At 34.0% G+C, this 20,892-nt stretch overlaps 1 protein-coding gene across 1 annotated transcript in view; it reads right to left on the reverse strand.

Annotated features, from left to right (window-relative positions):
- Window positions 1–20,892, reverse strand: part of LOC119076085 (steroid receptor seven-up, isoforms B/C) — a 69,980-nt gene that overhangs the window by 37,888 nt on the left and 11,200 nt on the right. Inside the window, exon 2 of the mRNA XM_037182738.1 lies at window positions 18,061–18,210. Within this exon, the coding sequence (XP_037038633.1) occupies window positions 18,061–18,210 (150 nt within the window). The remainder of the gene's footprint in view (window positions 1–18,060; window positions 18,211–20,892) is intronic.

The raw sequence follows: 20,892 nt of genomic DNA on the forward strand, positions 1-20,892 counted from the left end.
AAGAGAGGTAAATAACGTAAAACTCATTATCTTTTGTTATGTTGGGTCTGAAAACAGTTGGTGTATTTACCTGTTTCCCGCTGTTTTCCGACGGTGGTGTGCAATATGTCAAATGAGACCAATCCGAATATTTAAATTTTAGTTATAGGCGAGAAGGCGGGCAAAACATGGTGTTTTACTTGTTTTGTCTGTTTCTCACCAGTTTTTTCAGAATATCTCTGAGTGTTTTAGCACACAAATTGTGTGCGATATGCATTCACGAGACAAAACAAAATATTTAATTTTTCAGAAAATTTGGTTTTGTACAACAATAGCTATTGGCCAGAAAGCAAGCAAAACTACACATTTTCCTACTTTTCATGTTTTCCCGCACCTCCCGGTAGAGATTCCGAAACAAAATCTAACCAAAGAAGAAGAACAAAAAAAAACTTTTTAATAACAATTCCTAATCTGATGAGAAGGTAACTCATACACGATTTGCATGATACAGAATATTATATAGGGTCCGGGTCATGTAACCATTAAAGAAAATGCTTTTGAGGATATCGCGTACGTTGTTACACAACACACTGAGCCTTGTTATTAAAACCGAAAATATTTTTTAAGACGAGGTTTCGACGACAACCCGCAGAGGTATTGTGTCTGTTGGTTAAATAGGAAAATATCCTACATTTATTCAAAATAGGTATTTGGTCGGGGCTTAATGGAATCAAAATCAACTAGTAGCACATTTCATCATTCACGTATGATATGCACAAAATTTATTCATTAAAATGTGTTATGTAGGTCGACGGGATGTAAGACTTTAATATTCGAACGAAAAAAAAATTTGCTTCGAATTCTGCGTATGTTGCGATTATCGTGGGATTTCCTTTAGACTTTTAATTGAAAGCATAGCAAATTTTCAACATAACAGCCAGTAAGGTATCCCAATGTAATCATTAGCGTGTTCGAAAGAATGGGAAATGTGGGTGGATCCTTGATTAAATGGCCAATAGATGGGCCCATGTGATAAATTAAGAAATTTAATTCGACTGAGATGGATTTATTGAGACAACAGGTGCGGTTCTAATTATACGATTATGATTTTAACATTTTGTAATGATTTATCGTTGGATATGCTGGATATCCGTGGTTATAATAACTACTTCACTTTTTTGTGTGTGCTGTTGTTTTCCGTTCCGTTTCATATACTCCATACGAAACATCGCATAAACAATGTGTTAACATTCCTCTCACATAAAATCAAACACTCAAAATAACAACACTTCGTCTTGATCTCAAATAAACATAAGTTCTCTTCAACGTGAACTGAAGAATGTTTTTTTCTTCTTTGGTTTTCCTTTAACTAAAAGCATACGAACTGGTACAATTCGTGATTCAGTAAAAAAAAAGAGGAAAAAACAGAAAAGGCAAAAAAGCAAAGAAATATCAGCAATTTGTTGTTTTGGCATTTGATTTTAATGTACCCGAAAGAGACGAAAATAGAGGGGATACTGTCGTTTCGATGTTACAATGGGGAATAGAAGTATTGGAACCTCTGCACAGATTTTTTTAGAAAATTTATTTTGTACGACCCTAAATTGACCTAAGTTTGTCAGTCGCCTAAGGCCGCGATAAGTGGATACCGACCTTTTCGATCAAGAAAATGTCTTCAAATTTTCCCTTGAGCGGCTATACGCTTCGAAGTTTAGACCCTTTAAAACGTTGCCGGTTATTGTGACTTGTCAACTTTCGGCACACCGGAAAGTGCTAAGAGAGTCGAGAAATACCTAAAAATAAATTTCTAAAAGTCGAAAATTTGACTTTCGATTTTTAGAAATTTATTTGGAGGTATTCCGCAACCCCTTAGCACTTTCCGGCGTGCCTAAAGTGCCTGCTTGAGCATTATCCTCTACGTGTTAAGAGTAGTCCAGCTCCTAACTCATCAAACTCTCGAAAGTTTTGGAATTTTTTTTTTTCGTAAATTTTAGATAAAGAGACTTTTAACAACGGCGAAATTAACGAATGCATATGCGTAAGTGTAACTGTATAGAGAATGTCTACTCAAACTAACGAAGTACAAGATTTTGTATCAAACAGCGTCAGGTAACTTAGACAGATGTCAAGAGAAGTTATAACTTTTGTAAGTAATGAGGTTTCCACAGGATTGTCTTAAGAATAGATCCAACGACATTCAGAGACTGTTTTGAAGAGCATACCGTCCATGTTATAGAAGAGTTTTTAGGGGGAAATTGAATTTTACTTTTACAAACAGCATAAATATTACGATGTGGCATCCAAATCTGTTACTTCATTTGTTTGAAAATTCTCCTAGGCTTCGATACACGTTCTATTACTTCATTTGTTTGCAAATCTAGTTTGTGACTCCAAAATCACTTTTAGGCATACCTCTATCAACAGAGAACACTTATAAACTTGATCAAAAAACTACGGACATGCCGTTTGAGTCAAACAGGAGAATAACATGCTTACATGCGTACATGCTTGCGGATATTTTGGTATAACAGAATCTCCAATGAAATCTCCGATGACATAATTCAGAACGCGAGCATGAAATAGTCGGTCACGTAAACAATAAAATTCAGGTTCGTCGATTCTTCTCCAATTCATATGCATTATCACAACGAAAACGAATTGCGTGTGTTAATTCACGAGAGACGGGTACATATACTACACATTCTTGACCATATCGTACACCGTTTTCCATTATATAGATTCATATTGGATGTAACAGTGTTTCAATGAATGATAAAGCGAATGCTACACAGACTCGATTACATGTATATTTTACAGACAGGTTATGTGAGAAAATAAATTTCCACTTCATCATAACACCTCATATCCAACGTTCGATTTGAATTAACAACAATTTTACCATATATGCCCGCGCTGCCACATGATTATTTTGATCCCAAAATTAAAAATTGAGCTTAGACACCGATATTGTTAGGCTGTACACATCAGTATCGGGAAATCATTTAAGTCCGAAAATATTGATGATTTATGACACATTGGACATCCCTCAATGGTATGTTATAATAAAAGGTGATCGCATAGGATAAACATCATCATGATTGTTGAGAAATTATCTCTTTTACATTTAAGATGTTAACATTGAATTGTTGTCATAGAAAGCTCACACACTGAACGTGAAAACTTGAATTTACAGAAGAAGAGAAGGAAGAAAAAAAAATAATTGTGCCATGTCATGTCTTAAGGGTTCTTTGAACCATATGTGTTATATGTATACTGTGCTGTTGTTGTTGTTGTTGAAGACGATTGCATGATTTGCATAAATAAAGCAACTAAAGCAGTTAAAACATCAACGGCTCGATTGTGTGTACTCATTGAAAATACGACGGAATGAGGAACACACAGCACATACCTCAACACAAATTTTTTTTTTTCTTTAAATATGCCACACTGAACCGAAAGAGTGTCATGGCAAATTAAAATCATAATTTCTTTTGAAGTCTTTTGTTTCCATTCCGTGTTTGTGCACTTTGGAAAAACGTTCCGCAGTGAATGTTACCCGATTCGGATAGGAATTATTTCTTATTAATCTCACACTGATGAGACGAGATTGTCATAATAATTATGGCCGTGATAAATTGCTTTATATTGTACATTAAAGTGGTGCGGTTATTAACGTTGTGTGATATGATTCCGTTTGAGATGTTTAGATTTCTGCGCGGCAACTGAACAATGGCTTTATTGAGCGTCTTAATTAAATTGTTTTTTTTTTATCAAATCGGTCGCGGTAAAGTTAGAGAATAGAATGCATAATAACCGTCTATCGGTGTAACGTTCATTTAAAATTTTTTTAGAGTTCATTCCTATTCGTGTAAAATCACGGGAAATTTGTTATCTTAAATTATTGATGTTGCTGATGTAATTACAAGTACAGGAGTATGAAGCAGTATGTAAATTGGCAACGAAGAGGTACGTTGATATCATTCTTGCACTTTAATAATAAGCGAGTGTGAAGCAAATACTACAAAAAACAAAAAATAAATTTTGGAACTACGGAACACATTCACAGAAACTCTTTGACTTTATATAGAACATGATGACATTCAGTAACACCTTAGTCATCTGCTATCTACAAGAAAGAAATAAGCGATGTGGTCTACCTACATACTCCTATCTTATATTGCCAAACGTATGTCTGAACAAATGAAGTAATAGAATTTGGATCGAACACTACGCAAGGTACAAACAAATGGAGTAACAGATTCGATATCACATCACAATGTGTTTGTTGTTTGTAAGATTAAAATTAAATTTCCTCTCAGAAACTATCCTACAAACTGACATAATAGTTTCACAACAGTCCCTGAATGTCGCTGAATCAATGGACAATACTGTGGGAACCGCATTATTTGGAAACATTGTGATTTCTCTTTACATCTTACTAAGTTGCCTGCGTAGTATACGTATACGATCAAAAATTAATTCGATGTATATTAGCCCTACTCACGTTAAAAAAATTGGTTCAGATCTCTCGGAGGAATGTCGATTTCGTTTCTTTATTTCGTTTCTAAACAATTCTCTAGAACATCATAATTGACAAAAAATTGTTTCCGAGTCGCGCAACGCATTTGAAGTTTACATGCATTTTCGATTGCGTTGCGCGACTCGGAAACAATTTTTTGCCAATTATGATGTTCTAGAGAATTGTTTAGGATCCAATAAAGAAACGAAATCGACATTCCTCCGAAGGATCTGAACCAAATTTTTTTAACGTGAGTACGGCTAATGTATATGTCCACTTGTCTCAACACAGCACCCCAAAGCCTCCAAATTTGACACTCATCAATTCAGTGTTCATGCTAGGAGTAGGAGGAGTGCTGTGGTTTCGAAGATGTGCCTTTAAGGTCGGACTGGCTAAAAAGACCTATCGGGCTCCCAACATATAGTAAAATGCCTAAAAACCAAATATTTGCATATAAAAAATCCAAGAGGTCCTTCGGGAATCACCCGATTACACAGTATGTCGAGTCAGGGCCCGCGAAATTGCCAAAGATACGCATCTAGTTGTTCCGTTTTCCCGGAAACTGATACTGACTTTGAAAAGAACACAGGGATACAAACAGCCAAGTGAAGATCAATTTCCATATCCTCAAACAGCCGAAGCATCTTTGAAACCTCAGTGTGTCTTCCCAGTCAGTTCGTACCGCATCTTATTCTATCCACGTTAGTCTAAATATTTTACCACCCACATTGATGTGATTTGCTAGAGTCCCTTGTCGATTTTAATAGTTACATTGCATTGGATACATCGATTTCTCGATTTTGAATCGTGTGAATACATCAATTGAAAACCGCAAATTTTTGTTTTCTAATCTTTTTCGTTTCCAATTGCAAAAATGCAATTTCCGCATCACAAATATAGATTTCAAGTGCGCAATTGTTTCATTCAATTTATAAATTCATTTTCGATAGAACAAAACGTCGAACAGCTAGGAAATAAACCAAGGAAAGGAGTAGTCAATCGAATGCGAGGTTCGTACGACGGTCATTCTAATTTATTTTTAATATTTCACCGATCGTATCAACGGGAATGGGAAGTTTGATTGTATTTTGAAGACACAGATTTGACAAACCGACTGATCGATGAAAAATCATTTCACTCTGAGGTGATATATCGTTGTTGTCACGTACCTGTATGAAATCGACGTATTATCTTCCACAGACGATATTTCGGTACGTACACAACTTGGAACGCATATATATAGCAACTATTACGAATAGTAACCGATCGATAGGGACACACATTACTGGCGAACAAAGTGCAAGACTTTTTAAAACGAAATAATGGCAAATTGCTCTAACCACATCAGGCGTTCGATCTTGTGAGTTATAATGTAATCATCGAAATGATTTCACGTATCCCATATACCAAAGCTTAATTTAATAGGTGTTAGTTATTGTTGTTCAATATTATTTTGATGGGTCGAATGTTTAGAAAATAATGCCACGGAACAACGTGGAATAATTGACTGAAATTATATGAACGATGCCTCTCTTCTTTTTTTTGTTTACGGATTGCGAATCGATCTCAGTGTGTATGCAATAGGTATGGATGGTGGAATATTGAGAATAGGTTAAGATATTAAAAAATGAAGAAAGAAAAAGAACGGAATGTAAAAAGACGTTAACGTACTGTAACGTATACGAAATCGATGAAGTAAAGGTATGGCAAATTATGCGAAAAGGAAAAAAATTGGTGTGAATTAGATTTGGTTATATGTTTCACGTGTGAACATCTGACTTGTCTTGATTTGCCAGAACGAAAATAATGCGATGGATTTTAAGTGGTATAACATTCAGTCCCAAGTCACAGTTTATTTTGTTGATCACAGAAAAATTGTTTTCGTAAATGAGAGCTATTCTCAGTTGAAAACTTGCATGTTTTGGTAAACAAAATGTTATCTGCCGATAAGTATACCACAGTTATTAATGCCAATAGCTGCTGCAAGTAGAAGTAGGACTATAAAACGAACTGTTACTATGTAGTTTAGAGTCGTAGTTGGTGTTTTTTTTCAATCCATTTCACCTTATCAGAATAATCAATTTTAAGGTCTTGAAAAAAAATTTAAAAATTTCAATGGGGAATCGAACAAATTCTTCACAAATCATTATGCTGTTCTATGGTGTGCTCTGGAATGCACAGATTTTTTTTAGAAAATCAATTTTGCTTGCTAAGAAGAACCCTAAATCGAGCTGCCAAAAATTTTCCTGAGGCCGTTTGCAGCCCCGATAAATATAAGCATGAATTAAATGCTCTGTAGCAAGAACTACATTGGTACCGACATTTTTGATCAGCTTTATTTGTCTTAAAATAGTGTTAAATAGAAAATATGAAGCCGCATTTCGTAATTTTCTCATGAGCGGCTGTACGTTTCGAAGTTTCGGCAATGTTCTAAAAAAATTGGTGCATTTTGGAGACATACCCTAGAACAATATTTTGCTTAGACTCACATTTTACGTCGATTAAAACTAATTTGTCAACACCGTTATTCCCCATTGTCAAGTGAAATGTCGGTAGGGATCATTCAAAAAGTATGTCCCGCTGAGTGCCAAATGTTTGCATCTCTTTCTATTACATTTGTATCCTTTTCTTCCATCTCTTTCGTACGTTTCTTTAAGTACTTTATACTTTAAGTACTTGACATACGATACCCTAGAGTAGATGTAAATTACGTTGTGCATGGGTCGATATCAGTGGCCATATAGTTCTGTCATCGTAAAGGCTATTTGTGAGAATAACACTATGAGTAGGTTGGCCTTTCAGATACGGCAAGCACACTAAGATGTAGCTAGAATGTGTCAATCCACTTGCTTCGAGGGATTCTTTTGAAAATCCACCTATCAAAATCGGACCCATTTCGTCTGGGATGGATATATACGTGGTTTGAAAGGTCTTTGCCAGTAGACCTCAAAACAGGTCTCACACAGTCTCGAGCTACACCTCGTTGCTGGTGGAAGATCTCCGAAGTTGGAAAAATAGTGTTTTTTATCCGAAACTTTAGGCCGTTATAAATGATCATTCCGGGTGAGAGTGGGCTCGTTGGAAAGCTGAGCTCAAGTACTTTCGGGTCATGCCTAGTTTGATTAGATTCATTGATATATGTTTGCAAAAATTTGCAAGAATATTTTTTTCACAATCTGTGTGAACTTTAGACAGGTCTGGGCTGGTACTGATGACGCTTAATGTGAACCTAAGATGCTAGTCGTAACATACATTGTCTAAGCTTTTCATTGATGCCTCATTTGCAGTGCTGGTGATTGCTGGCGAGTTTTACGAGTAGCGGTTGTACTAACATAAAGTTCTGTTATGTCAGCAACCACCAGCACTACAAAGGAGGTATCAACGGAAAGCTTAGACAATGTATGTTACAACTAGCATGTAAGGTTCACATTAAGCGTCATCAGTACCAGCCAGACCTGTCTAAAGTTCACACAGATTTTGAAAATTTTTCTTGCAAATTTTTGCAAACATATATCAATGAATCTAATCAAACTAGGCATGACCCGAAAGTACTTAAGCTCAGCTTTCCAACGAGCCCAATCTCACCCGGAACGATCATTTATAACGGCCAAAAAATTCGGATAAAAAACACTATTTTTCCAACTTCGGAGATCTTCCACGAGCAACCAGGTGTGGCTCGAGACTGTGTGAGGCCTGTTTTAAGGTCTACAGGCAAAGACCTTTCAAACCATGTATATATCAATCCCAGACGAAATGGGTCCGATTTTGATAGGTGGATTTTCAAAAGAATCCCTCTTCACCTTTTTCTAGCATCTCAGTTATGACATGTAAAATCTGTTACGTCTTGTCTGATGTGTGGACCACACAGTCTGGTTCAAAATCTACTACTTCCTTTATTTTAACATTCTGCGCTAGGACACATTGGATAAGGCTCACTGCTTATTTTCGTCATCGTTGTCAACAACTCATTGAATCTGAACTTCTGACATCATATATTATATGCATGGTCTTCACGGTAACAAAGCAGACGCAACGCAAAGGCAGTGATACTGACGAGCTGATTATTATCCGCTCGTTGTTCCCAGGACGAGGTAACCACATAGATAACCACCTGAAAACTGGGCTATATAATACCTGAGGCCAACCTAAACCCATGTTTATCCTGTACCTCAAAATGTGGAGCAAATCGAAAGAAAAACAAAAAGAAAAACAATCTTAAAGTGCAACCCGCATATGTCGTAAACCATTAAATGACTGCAACCGAGAGACACTATGCCATGTATATTTTTCCGTGAGACACACAGCGCATACGATGCAATTTAATCAAGACACACAAAATCACATTTTGAATAAGCAGTGGTTAGTTAATTCTTCTCTGAAGTTCTGAGGAATTAATTTCGCAAACAAATAGGAATTCCGTGTCTTACAACCAAATAAAGTATTCCTTCTACATTTTCTGTGCTCTTTTGTTCAGATTGTTATCGACCACGGCATGCAGTTTTGGATATGATATGGAATATATATGTAAGAGTTGTTCAAACGAAGAGAAATAAAAATGATCGTTTATTCTTCCAAGCATATATGAAAACCGGTTCACTTCATGGATATTATTATGTGAAGTGATGAGCGCCGGTAACATTATAGTTTCTGTGTTTTTTTTTTATATATTTATATATTTAATGTTGTTTTTTTGTTCGTTTTCTTTTACTTTTGTGTTATATGGTGGTTTACTCGAAATACTTTAACTGTTTGTCCTGTGGTTGTTGTTGTTGTCCGAACATGAAATTTGTATTTTAGCTTTGTTTTTATTCATTTTAAGAAAACTCTTAACGTAAAATACTTATAAAAAGCTATATATATATTTATCAACGCTATCTGCGCGGCCCAACCGACCACTTGAATTATTTAATTGTTCAAAGCCAAAGATCATCAAGATTTTTTTTTCTTAAAACAATAAATGAAATTGATATTACACCGCGCGCATTATTGAAATAACAAAAACTCAACACACTGCGCCACGAATTGCGTACATGAAAATTTATTATATTTTATTGGGAATCTTTATAATCAAATAATTATTAATTTGTGACTTGTAACGTTGTGATTAGCGATTAAATATATTTATTGTTTGATTTTACAAATTATTTATTTTTGCAACGAAATTTAAAAGGAGAAATAAATAAGTAGAAAAAAAAATTGTGACATCATTTTCAGCCACTTTATTAACGTGTCTCTATAATGTGTGTCAGTCATCATAATAGTTCGAACGAAGTGTTTCGTAATACAATTTTTATTTATTGTTTTGTATAATTCGTATGCAGATGCAATGATTTATTGCGAAAAAGAGTTTTCAATTACAATAATTAATTAGTGGCACTTTTTTCAAGGATTTATGAATAATTCCATTAAATGAATTACGTTAGAACCTTCGAGACTGAGAACAGGCTTCCCACGATAGGCTATATGTCTCCTTCATGAGTCCAAATCGACAAGAAAATTACGAGGGAGAAAGAATGCACACACTAGAGAGAGAGAGAGAGAGAGAGAGTTGCACACCGAAAATAGTTATTTGTTTATCCAGTGTAGAAACAATGTATCTGACACTAATTTTGACCTTGACTACCAGACTCTTTCAGAGATGGTTCAATCGATCAGGTTGGTATCGTGTTAATAACTTTTGCAATTCGGAAGTGGTGATTCCACATAAAACCTTTGATCCGATGGTGTCTCTAAATTTCCGTTTCTAGAATAAAAGGACGCGGCCTAGTTTCGAGTTGGAAAGTATTGGTAATTAACGTACTACTACTTACACATGACAGACATTGACAGGAGAAGTTTTTTTTTTTAATTCACTTTTGTTATTCAAGTCAAGTAATTCACACATCTATTATTGACATCGACGATCAAAATGCGTAATGAGTGTTCTCTTATATATATCAAAATGTTAGTTAACACAAATTAAGTGAAAGATTTGGTATCCAGTATACGTAAAATTTTAACAAATGGAGAACTAGACTTCTTCTTTTTCTTTTTATCAAAATAGAAAAATATAGCGGACTGAATGAAAAGGGGAAGCCTGTGAGTGGTTATAATCATCAGCAGTAAATTCCAACTTGATGACATTTAAAATCTTCTAATTGAAATCGAGGCCAATTGATCAAGTCATCCCAAATATTGATATACTGGCCATTCCCATAGAAAGTACAGTTGATAAATCTTGCTAGGTCTGTGGAAATTTTGTATAATTGTAAGTACTGTTGTATAGTAAATCCCAAGAACCGTAGTCAAATGAAGAATGTGTTCGCTTCGTTTAATTGAAAGATTTTTTTTAGAGATTTTTGATTCTTTTTTATTGTGATGTGTAATAAGGTAGACCGCTCAGTTACGAGCTACCTTTATTTTAGTTATGAAAGCCACAATTTTATCTCTTTCAATCACAAATTGTGTGATTAAATTTTCTCTTTCAGTGCTCGTAACTGACAGTTGGCTTGTAACTGACAGTTGGCTTGTAACTGACAGTTGACTTATAACTGACAGTTGGTTCGTAACTGACAGTTGGTTCGTAACTGACAGTTGGCTCGTAACTGACAGTTGGCTCGTAACTGACAGTTGGCTCGTAACTGACAGTTGAATAGTAACTGACAGTTGAATAGTAACTGATCTGTTTACCATATACTCAATAACTACAACTGAAAAACGTCCTGAAACTTCCTCACAAAAAGCTATTCAACACTGTACTACGTTCTGTAATCAAATACAAATTTAATGAGAAAACATACCCGCTCGGTTGAAATTATTGCTTAAAATTTGTGTCAATTGGTTGTTTCAATCACTATGGGGATCTGTTGCACTTTAACTGAATTTGAAATGCTTTTACAATTTAACAACTGAGGTCACCGAAATCAAACAACAATTTTTACAATTTTTACGATTTTCCTCAACGATAAAATGCATAAAATGCATTTTACGATTATAACAGAATGCCTAGTCACACCGCACTTCAAAAGATGTAATCAATAAATCATATTCACAATGGTTTTTTTATTTCTATCTCTCTATTTATCCAGAGTTGTTTCTATATTTGCATAAAACTATGTCATATTTTAACAACGTTGTTATTTTCGCTTAATTATTTTATTCGGAATTTTTACAACTCTTTTCAGTTTTTATTCGTTTTCTGACTTTATAATACTACCGCTTTTTTATTCCGAATCAATCAATTGAGCAGCGAAAAAATTAATTCAATTTTATGGTTTTTCATTCATCTAATTGTGTCATGTTTTTATATCACATTGTATATACAATGGGTATATCTAAGATTGTGGAAACAAATGAATGAATTAAGATAACGTCAAACAACTGAGTCGGAAAGACTCGTATTATATGTATAGTGTGTCAATGGTCATATAGGTGTTGGTATGATTTCTAGCACCCAAATTTGGAGAGGTAAAAAATCTACATAATAGCTTTTAGAACAAGTCAGCCATAACACGACAACAAAAATAAGAGATATACCTGAAGGACATGTCGTTATTTAGCGAATTATAAGAAAAATGAAAATCAAATACTTTTTTAATCAAAAAGTATTCAAAATACATTGAGGATTAATATGTTAAATCAGACCAGTTTTAGGCTGAACCTGATTGAGCCTGAACCCGAAATTTGATGCCTGGTAACTTCATGTCATGCTCGGGCAAAAACTGAAATTTTAAGAGAGAAAACCTGATTTAAATCGGATCTGATGTAACCTGAAATCTTCCATTCAGGTCTGAGATCAGGTTCAAACTATGATCAGTTCCAGACTCAGATCAGGTTGGGATGCCAAGAGCGACAAAACCTGGAAGAGACATGATACTGTGTCTATCTTATGTATAAGAAAGTTCTGGTTGGGAAGAAAAAAAGTTGATGCAGTCAAACCAACTTCCCCAGATTCAACTTGTCTCAATGCATCTTGTAAAATCATTTAAAATTGTTGTGTACACAATGTCAATATTGATTAGCATAATAACATGCTGTAGATGCTCATTAAGATCGAATCCAAAGGCGAGAGAGTGAAATAAGATTATTATAATTGACTGTTTTCATTATTAATTTGAATTAAAATCCACTTGTTGTTGTGTTGCAATTTGTGTGCTATTTGTTATTTGTGTACGTAGGTCATAAATAAAACCTACGTTGAATTCATATTCCTTTCGTTTCGCTTTTTTTTGCTTCAATTTTAATTTTAACTGATTCAAATAACATTTTGTTGCGATGTTGTAATGTAGGCTTGTTTTCGTGTTTTCATTTCGAGATAACGATTTTCTTATTCGAAATTTTTTGTTTTATTGTAACATCGAAAAATAATCGGCTCATTATCTGCGCAAATTATCAACAAAAGATAATTTTGTTTCACTTTAAATTCAATTTATTAATTCGAAATTAATGTCCTGTCCTGGATTTGTTTTTAGCTTCAGTTGAGATTACTCGTATAACAACATCAAAAATGCTCAATTTTTCAGCTATCAGCTTCAATTGAGCTGTGGCCAGACAAAATAATAACAAAAAAAGGGAATGAAAAATGGGAAAAATATTTAACATCCAAGTTTCGTGATTTCAATCTATAGTAGAGTGACGAGGTGCTGTGGAATTTGCATGTCGAGCAAAATGATATTTTTCAATGAACTAGTTTAAGCACTAATTACATCTCGAATCTCAAGCAAATCGACGACATCCATTATGCATTATATTACGAACGGCTTTTTCATCTATTATCGATAACGTGACAAAAATAAATGCAAAGTTCCGATAAAATGTAAGCTTTACATATAATAAAATGCATGGTAAAATTAATGTTAAAATGAATGAAGTAGTAGATTTTGTACTGTCCGGTATACTGTAACTTGTTACATCAAAAGAGGTAATAGATCCGATAGTAACACTGCTGCTGATGTTATCGTCTTCGAATGATTAAACATGCTAATTCAACGAATTCTTCTGTTTGAATTCTATAACTGAGAACGAAGAAGGTGTGAAAATTTATGTCAAGGTGAGTCTTTACGTAGCAACAATTTTAACTTAATCGTTTCAATACAATTCACGTCACTCATGTGATATCGACGTTAAATACCATAATGTACCAATACGGAAGGATTGTATTGAATTTGTTCGATCCATCCCTGTAAGTACATTCCTAAATTGTATACTAGTTCTAACTCACGTCCAAATATGCAGAGTTCATATTTGTAAATTAATGTGAGGGCAGACAAACCCTTGATATTTAAAATGATTCTTGAACATTACTAGATAGCAGAACTTGAAGTACTAGATTTTTCATTAGTGCATATATGTGAACGGGTGGTTGATCTGATGAAAAACTGGATTTAGTTGGGAATTCAAGTGACATTGTTTTCTCGTGATTTCGCCCCTTTTCATGTCTGCCCTGGCATATTGACTTCAATATAGCGATCCTAAAATCGATACACAAATAGCTACTGGAATGCAATAAAAAGTAGTGAAAAACAAGGAAAATCATCTGTCGTTTAAGTTGTTTAGTCATCGAAAATGACTAAAATTTACATAAGAACCACAATGCAATCACCGAAGAAGGCATTGGTGTCTTCAGCATTCGGCTCACCGATAAACATTACATTTTATAAACAGAAAAATATTGTGCAATACAAAATCTAAAATACCTCCGAGTCTGGGACAGATTTAATAAATTACATTTCATGTTCATAAGACCGCATTAAATTCTCTTGTACGGGATTGTTGTTACTTTTTCTCTACCTTTTTTGAAATCGAAGAAACATTGCTCGTAACGAAGTGGTATAAAGCACGGAATGTAATCTCGTATAAATGAAAAGAAAAAACGAACGATGATAGTGAGAATTTCACCTTATAACGGATACATTTGTATCTAACTTATAACCTACATGTATTACATGTAGTATATTGTGTCCAATCTGATGGGCACTAATATATCTTTCGACTCCTCGGAAATTTTAACTGAAAAATTTCTATTATTATGGGCATTTATTGTGAGATTTCATGCGTTCATATCGTTATGTGTACGTATATGCATATTAAAGCTAACGAAAACACATCTCTCCGGTTATATCTTATGGAGTACAATTATTATGAACATACTTCTAATGCCTCTCGGGTATTTTTATTATTAGATTTGTATAGAAGATAATCTAACAAAACACTTTATTGATTAATAGTGGTCATTAAGAAGATGGATTTTAGTTTGTGATCAACTGCGAAATTGTTTTAGATTGAATAGATTTTTTTTCGGTTTGTTTTGGTTCTGGTAATAGAGGTTTGTTGTTCGGCTGAGAGGAATAATCATTACAAAATGATGTAACGAGAAAATTATATTCGATTATAAATGGGAGTAGATAATTTAAACAATTTTACGAATTGTACGAGAATTTATGGAAATATTTTTTTTTCCTTCGCCAACAACAACAATTTTAATGAACTCACAGTTGATGATGATGACCACGAGTAATTTAATTTTCGTAAATATTTTGAGAGATTTTTTTTTCTTTCTTGTGTTTGTGTTAATAAATGAATTTATAATAAAATTTATGTTTATCATTCGGATGTGACGACCACCACACAGTTCAGATGAATTGTGAAAAATTATTGGATTGTTGTCAAAGAGCGAAGCCAATTTTTAAAGAAACAACTCCATTTAATCTGTCTCCTAGCGTTTGACACAAAATCTTTTACTTCATTAGTTTAAGCGTGCACTGAGTTAACTGAGTGCAGTTCAATGCAGTTCCAAAATACCTCATCAACCCACAGCGGCAATGACAAAGAAATATCGAAACTCTAACATTTTGAGGACTATGTAGTCATACCTTTTTGTATGTGAGCATCTAGCGAATCATAAACTAAATGAAATTAAGTTTTCGAAACCTTTCCTTACCAGCTGAAGGAACCAATAAAGTAAAATAATTTCAAACGTTAATAGATTATAGTCTACAAAATGACCGGAAAAGCAGAAAATTTTGTATGCAGGTTCAGATCAGGGTTTTCTATTTGTTCACTCGAACCACTTATCTTCTAAGATAATTTAAATTTTAATTTTAAGGTCAGACAAGTATTGCATGGTAAGTTTTCTGAGACTTAGAATAAATGTACAATCGCTGAATCCTCAAGGTAAGACCGGTATACAATTTTGATACTATTCTTTGCACTGTGTAAGATTTACTCAGCCCCGAAACTATCTTCCTTATGACTTAACATTTCAAATAAAATCCTTGTCAGTCTCAGACCCGAGTAAATTTCATATCGAATTTGATACGGTACGTTTCATCCTCAAATTTATTCACTTTTGTCGACCGAAAAAAGTTACCTAATCCTACCATCAAATGTACAAAAAAAACACCTAAATTATGAATCACGCCTCTTATCCGTTACGTGGAATCATTATTTTGCGATTCTTCTTTATTTTCGTTTTAAAATTCCAACATTTTGAATGGTCTACTCAACGCAAAAGGATAATATCCCGAATAGACAAGAAAAGATAATAAAACTTTTGGTCAAAACATTTTCGTTGACCATCGGTCAGTTCTATTATGTGAACGAACACATGAGACCCCTTTTTTCCCTACGAACATATGTAAATTAAATTCAATGAAGGACACAGCAAACTGGTTTTTAGCGTAAAAAATACTCATTCAAATAGTGTCGTTTAATTAAGGCGAAAATGTCCTTTTAACTTTTTATTAACATTGAACGGTTCGATGTGGCTCTGCCAGCATATGAAGCAAAAATTGAAGAAAAAAAAACCTTTTTTGTTTACGCTTTGCATTTTCCACACCTGAGTTTAATGATGTTGAAAAATTTTAATATTTTATTCGGTTTTTTCTTTCTTGGATATGCGTCCTTTGATCCGCATAATGTGAATAGAAGAAAAGGGGTTTTCATTGTTAATGGTATCGATACCGTAAGTGTAAAAGAAATGCTTGACAAAAAAGGATTCATGGGAACAGAATAGTTTACCGTACAAATTTGACATATTGTTGATGTAATTAATCAAACAAAAAACCCTTGGTGTCGGTGAATCAGACAATTCAAAGATAGGTGGAATAGGTGGTCAAGCGGCTACTCATATGATATTGATAACAACAACAAAAACAACCATCCGACAATTGTGATCTTATATAGGAAAATGTGTGTTGAAACTAATGAAGTAATAGATTTACTGGTCGTGCCGTTTTCGATTTGTCAAGCAAAATACTTAAAAGATTTCGTGAATTAAAAGTTGGACAAGCGTAGTAAAATGAATGTTTAAACAAATGAAGTAAAAGATTTTTTGGGAATAAATGCCCTTCAACACAAGAGATACAATAAATCATGTTAGTTATACACTGCTTTTAAATCGATCAGAGTCTGTACCTCACTCGACGCATCGAAATTTTAATTTCAGACCGATTTTGTCGGAATGATTCTCCATAAATTTCACCAAAGAATTTTATTGGACTTTTTTCAGCAATTTATCAACTCTGATAGCAATTGACCGATAATTTTTATTTATTTAACCTGCAAAACGTTCGACAATGAGGTGAAAACAAGTCGCCATAAATTATGGCATCTCTCTCACAAAAAAAAATTATATCATTGAATTTTCCGCTATAAGATCACAAAGGTGCACGTAAAGAAAAACGTTCGGCTAAAGACCATCATTCATTGGATGTGTCAAAATTTGGCCTCAAGTCACTAGGAAGTCATTACCAACTAGATGAAATATGGCAATGAGGCATTTAATAACAATTTTCACATTTATTTTATGTTATACACCAGTCAGAGAGTGCGGTGATGAGATTAACTGTGATAAAACCATGTAATTTGGTCTGCGGGGTAATTGAATCAAAGTGTGTATAATTTTATGGTATAATACAGAATAATCACATAGAATTTGTCTATAGTGAGATGTGGTAAAACAGTCAACGTTTCGGTTTATTTATTGGCTAAATACACAGAGATGTGATATTTTGGATCATGAGGATCAACAAGTTGATGAAATTGGTGAGTTAGTAAATGGATGAGAAAAGTTTCAGAGAATTGAGATTTTAATCAAATGATTGAAGGCAGTGAAAGTCAATTTTTCGGGTAAAGACTGCGTGTTATGGTAGGAGTATTTTAGAGAATTTTCCAAAAATTTGCCAAAATTTATTGATATTTTACAAAATTTGATAAATTGTTTTACAGTCGACGTCAGTGAAATTTAGGCATGAAATTGCCTCAGCTATTTTTCAGCTGATCCACTCGTACAACCACAATTGGTCGTACTTCTTTATGAATTTTTACCACTTCCACGGACGTGCTTGTGATTTATTAAAGAAGTATGAGCCGTTTTGTTTATATGAGCTTAAAAACAGCTGAAGTTAATTCATGCCTAAATTTCACTGACGTCGACTGTAGCAAATTTTGGAAAATTTCAGGTAATTTGAGAAAATTTCTTTTCAAAAAATAGGCCCTGTCATGAGATGGTTAAGAATTTTCTAGAATTTCATTTTATCAAAAAAAAAATAATTTTTAATGAAAAATCAAGTGGAAACACTTACCTTCTCTTCTCATTCCCATTTTGAGGCACTTTCGCAGTCGACAGTATTGACATTGATTTCTATGATGCTGATCGATTGGACAGTTACGATTCCCTCGACATGAGTACGTCAGGTTTCGTCGAACTGATCTCTTAAAAAATGATTTACAACCTGCAAAGAGTAAAGAAATTCATTTTTTATTGAAAGTATTCGAAACTTATATTCGGGTGAATTGATGGCCGAATTAAATTATGATCTCGAACATTGTGGTAGACAGTGTCTTAACGCGCATTCCACAATAACGAAATCATTAAAATAAAACAAAGAACATCAAGAAAATGTAATAAAAAAGATGAAAATTACACACACCACCCATATGGTTAACCAAAAACATAATAAGATCAAAAGATAAAAACCGCTCTGTTCTCCATCTCTATCTCGCTCTCCTAACTCTGCGTTTTTTTCTTCTTCATTATTCTTGGCTATGGATTAGATTTAACAAGATCGTTTTTATTTATCAAGTACATTATGTGTAATACCTACGTGCTTACACTATTTATTGCGTAAGTTTCTCTCTCTCTCTCTGTTGTTATTTATGAAAAATTATGAAACCACATTAAGAAAACAACAGAAAAAGTCATCGTTTAATATGATTCATTAGCGCACCACAAGATTAATTGTTTTAACCTCATAATTACGGTTGGAGTCGAAAAAGTTCGTTTGAATGCAGCCGCATGCTATAAGTGATTACACAAAATATCAAATATTGGTAAGATTTTCCGCTGTTAAAATGTAAGATAAATGGAGAAAGTAATTGTGTCACACGGTGTTACATTGAACGACAATGTCGTGGCTCCTGCAATTTTAGTTTAAATACAAAACTTAGTGTGGCACGGTATACTGTTAATTAATAATTTATCGATTGCATAAGGAGTCATTTATACAAGTCGGCCGTATTTTAGGGACGGAGGGGCTACGCAAAAAAAAAGGTGTGACTTCAATGTCTTAGAAAAAAAAAACTTTTTTTGGGAAAACATTTTTCCAAATTTTTTCATATTTTCTCGTTATTTTCCACCATTTTCCCTAATTTGCCGAAAAGTAGGAAAATTTGAGAAAAGAGGAAAAATAGAGGAATGTGTCAAGCAGGGCCTGTTTTCGGAAAAACATTTTCCAAAACTTTCTCTCAGTTTTCCGTGACAGAAGTGGCATTTCCCAGATTTTAATACTTTTTGGAAAATAAAGGAAAATTACGTAGAATAGAGAGAAAATGTGGAAAAATGATTTCCCGAAAATAGTCACTGCTTGGCACAAAACAAGGGCCAGGACTTTTTTGATGTAGTGAAGTTACTAATTGTTCTGTGAACTGTGACTTGACACAGAACTTGGAACTTGAACTGGGAGTCGTCTTCATTTTTTTACTTTTTTACCTTTTTCAATACCACCCACCGGCGACTTTTAGTGAAATTAATTGCACACTGCATTGTACGCTGCTGGTGGAAATTAATTTCCATTTAGGGTTCCTAAGACAAAGACTTACTGTTTCGAATAGACTTGGAATATATTGGAATTGACCATTTTAGTATGAACTATTTTAGGGCTGGTAGAGTATGGAGCAATGTCAATGAAATAAATTCATTAGAGTTCAAATCTGAATTGAAATCCACCATCGGAAATGACCTCTGGCACAATGATGAATAAAGCTTCGGCAACCGTTTTTTAATGCTAAAGGTGAAAGGGTGACTTTTGCAGTGGCTTAACTCGACTAATCCAATCTGAACAAAAAAATTAGAATAATAATCTAATCATTCAACAATAGGGTCCATATCATTCACTCAATTCAAATTTTAACAAAAAAATAAATAGAGAAAAACCCTCCCTCCCGAAACGAAAACAAGTAATATTTAAGTCCTGCTACACTGTGTACCATTAATATCCATTTGCATTCATAATGTAATGGTGACGAAGAAACACGAAATAGTAAAATGAAACGAAATAGTTTCTACATTGCGCTAAATGCACGTCAAATAATGCTTTGTGTACATACACACATTACCCACAGCGAGTGAGAGAGCAAAGATTAATAATATATTTTAGACGAGTTATTTTAGATAATAAATGATCATTACCGGTTCAAAGTTTAAATGTCTGATTCGGCGCTTAATATAATATGCATATGCGCATACCGTTCGATGGTTGGTTTTTTTTCTCTTCTCGTCTCTTCTGTACTTTTTAGTTTCCAAATGGAAAAAAGTCTGTTACGGAACAAGTTTATTTAAAATTAATTGAATTAAAGGAGAGAAAAATAAAATATTTATGTGAACAGCTCTTAATAATGATATGTTTCGTGTATGACAGTTCAACTAAGGAGTTTTAAATGCCGGTGATTTAAACATCTGACATCAGATTAATCGTTGAATAATTACGATAGCTTAACACAGTGTCAGAGCATCTAATCTCGAAATGTAGTTTTCCTTTACTAGTTCTAACAGTGCAGATGACATAAATCTCGATGTGAATTAATTAAATGGACTGAAGAAAGCACACAATTTACCGTAGAATTAACTGTGAAGTGAAGGAGAGCTTGAGATGTAATTAATTTAACAAAGCCTGAGACCACAAACTCATTCAATGAGCTGCTCAACCGTTCGCGAAAAGATTCAGATGTTAGTTCTGTTATTCCTAAGACCAAATGTTTCAGGTTGAGGTATTCCCGAAAGAGAGTTGCTGGAAATAAGTGCGAACATTTCAGAAATGGTTAGTCATATTGTAGGTTCTCAGATATTGAGTACTTGATGCATTTGCTTGCATAACAACATTTATGTTAAGATTAGTGAAGTAAAAGATTTGATATGA

Source organism: Bradysia coprophila, unplaced genomic scaffold (genome assembly GCF_014529535.1).
Source record: "Bradysia coprophila strain Holo2 unplaced genomic scaffold, BU_Bcop_v1 contig_232, whole genome shotgun sequence".
NCBI lineage: Eukaryota > Metazoa > Arthropoda > Insecta > Diptera > Sciaridae > Bradysia > Bradysia coprophila.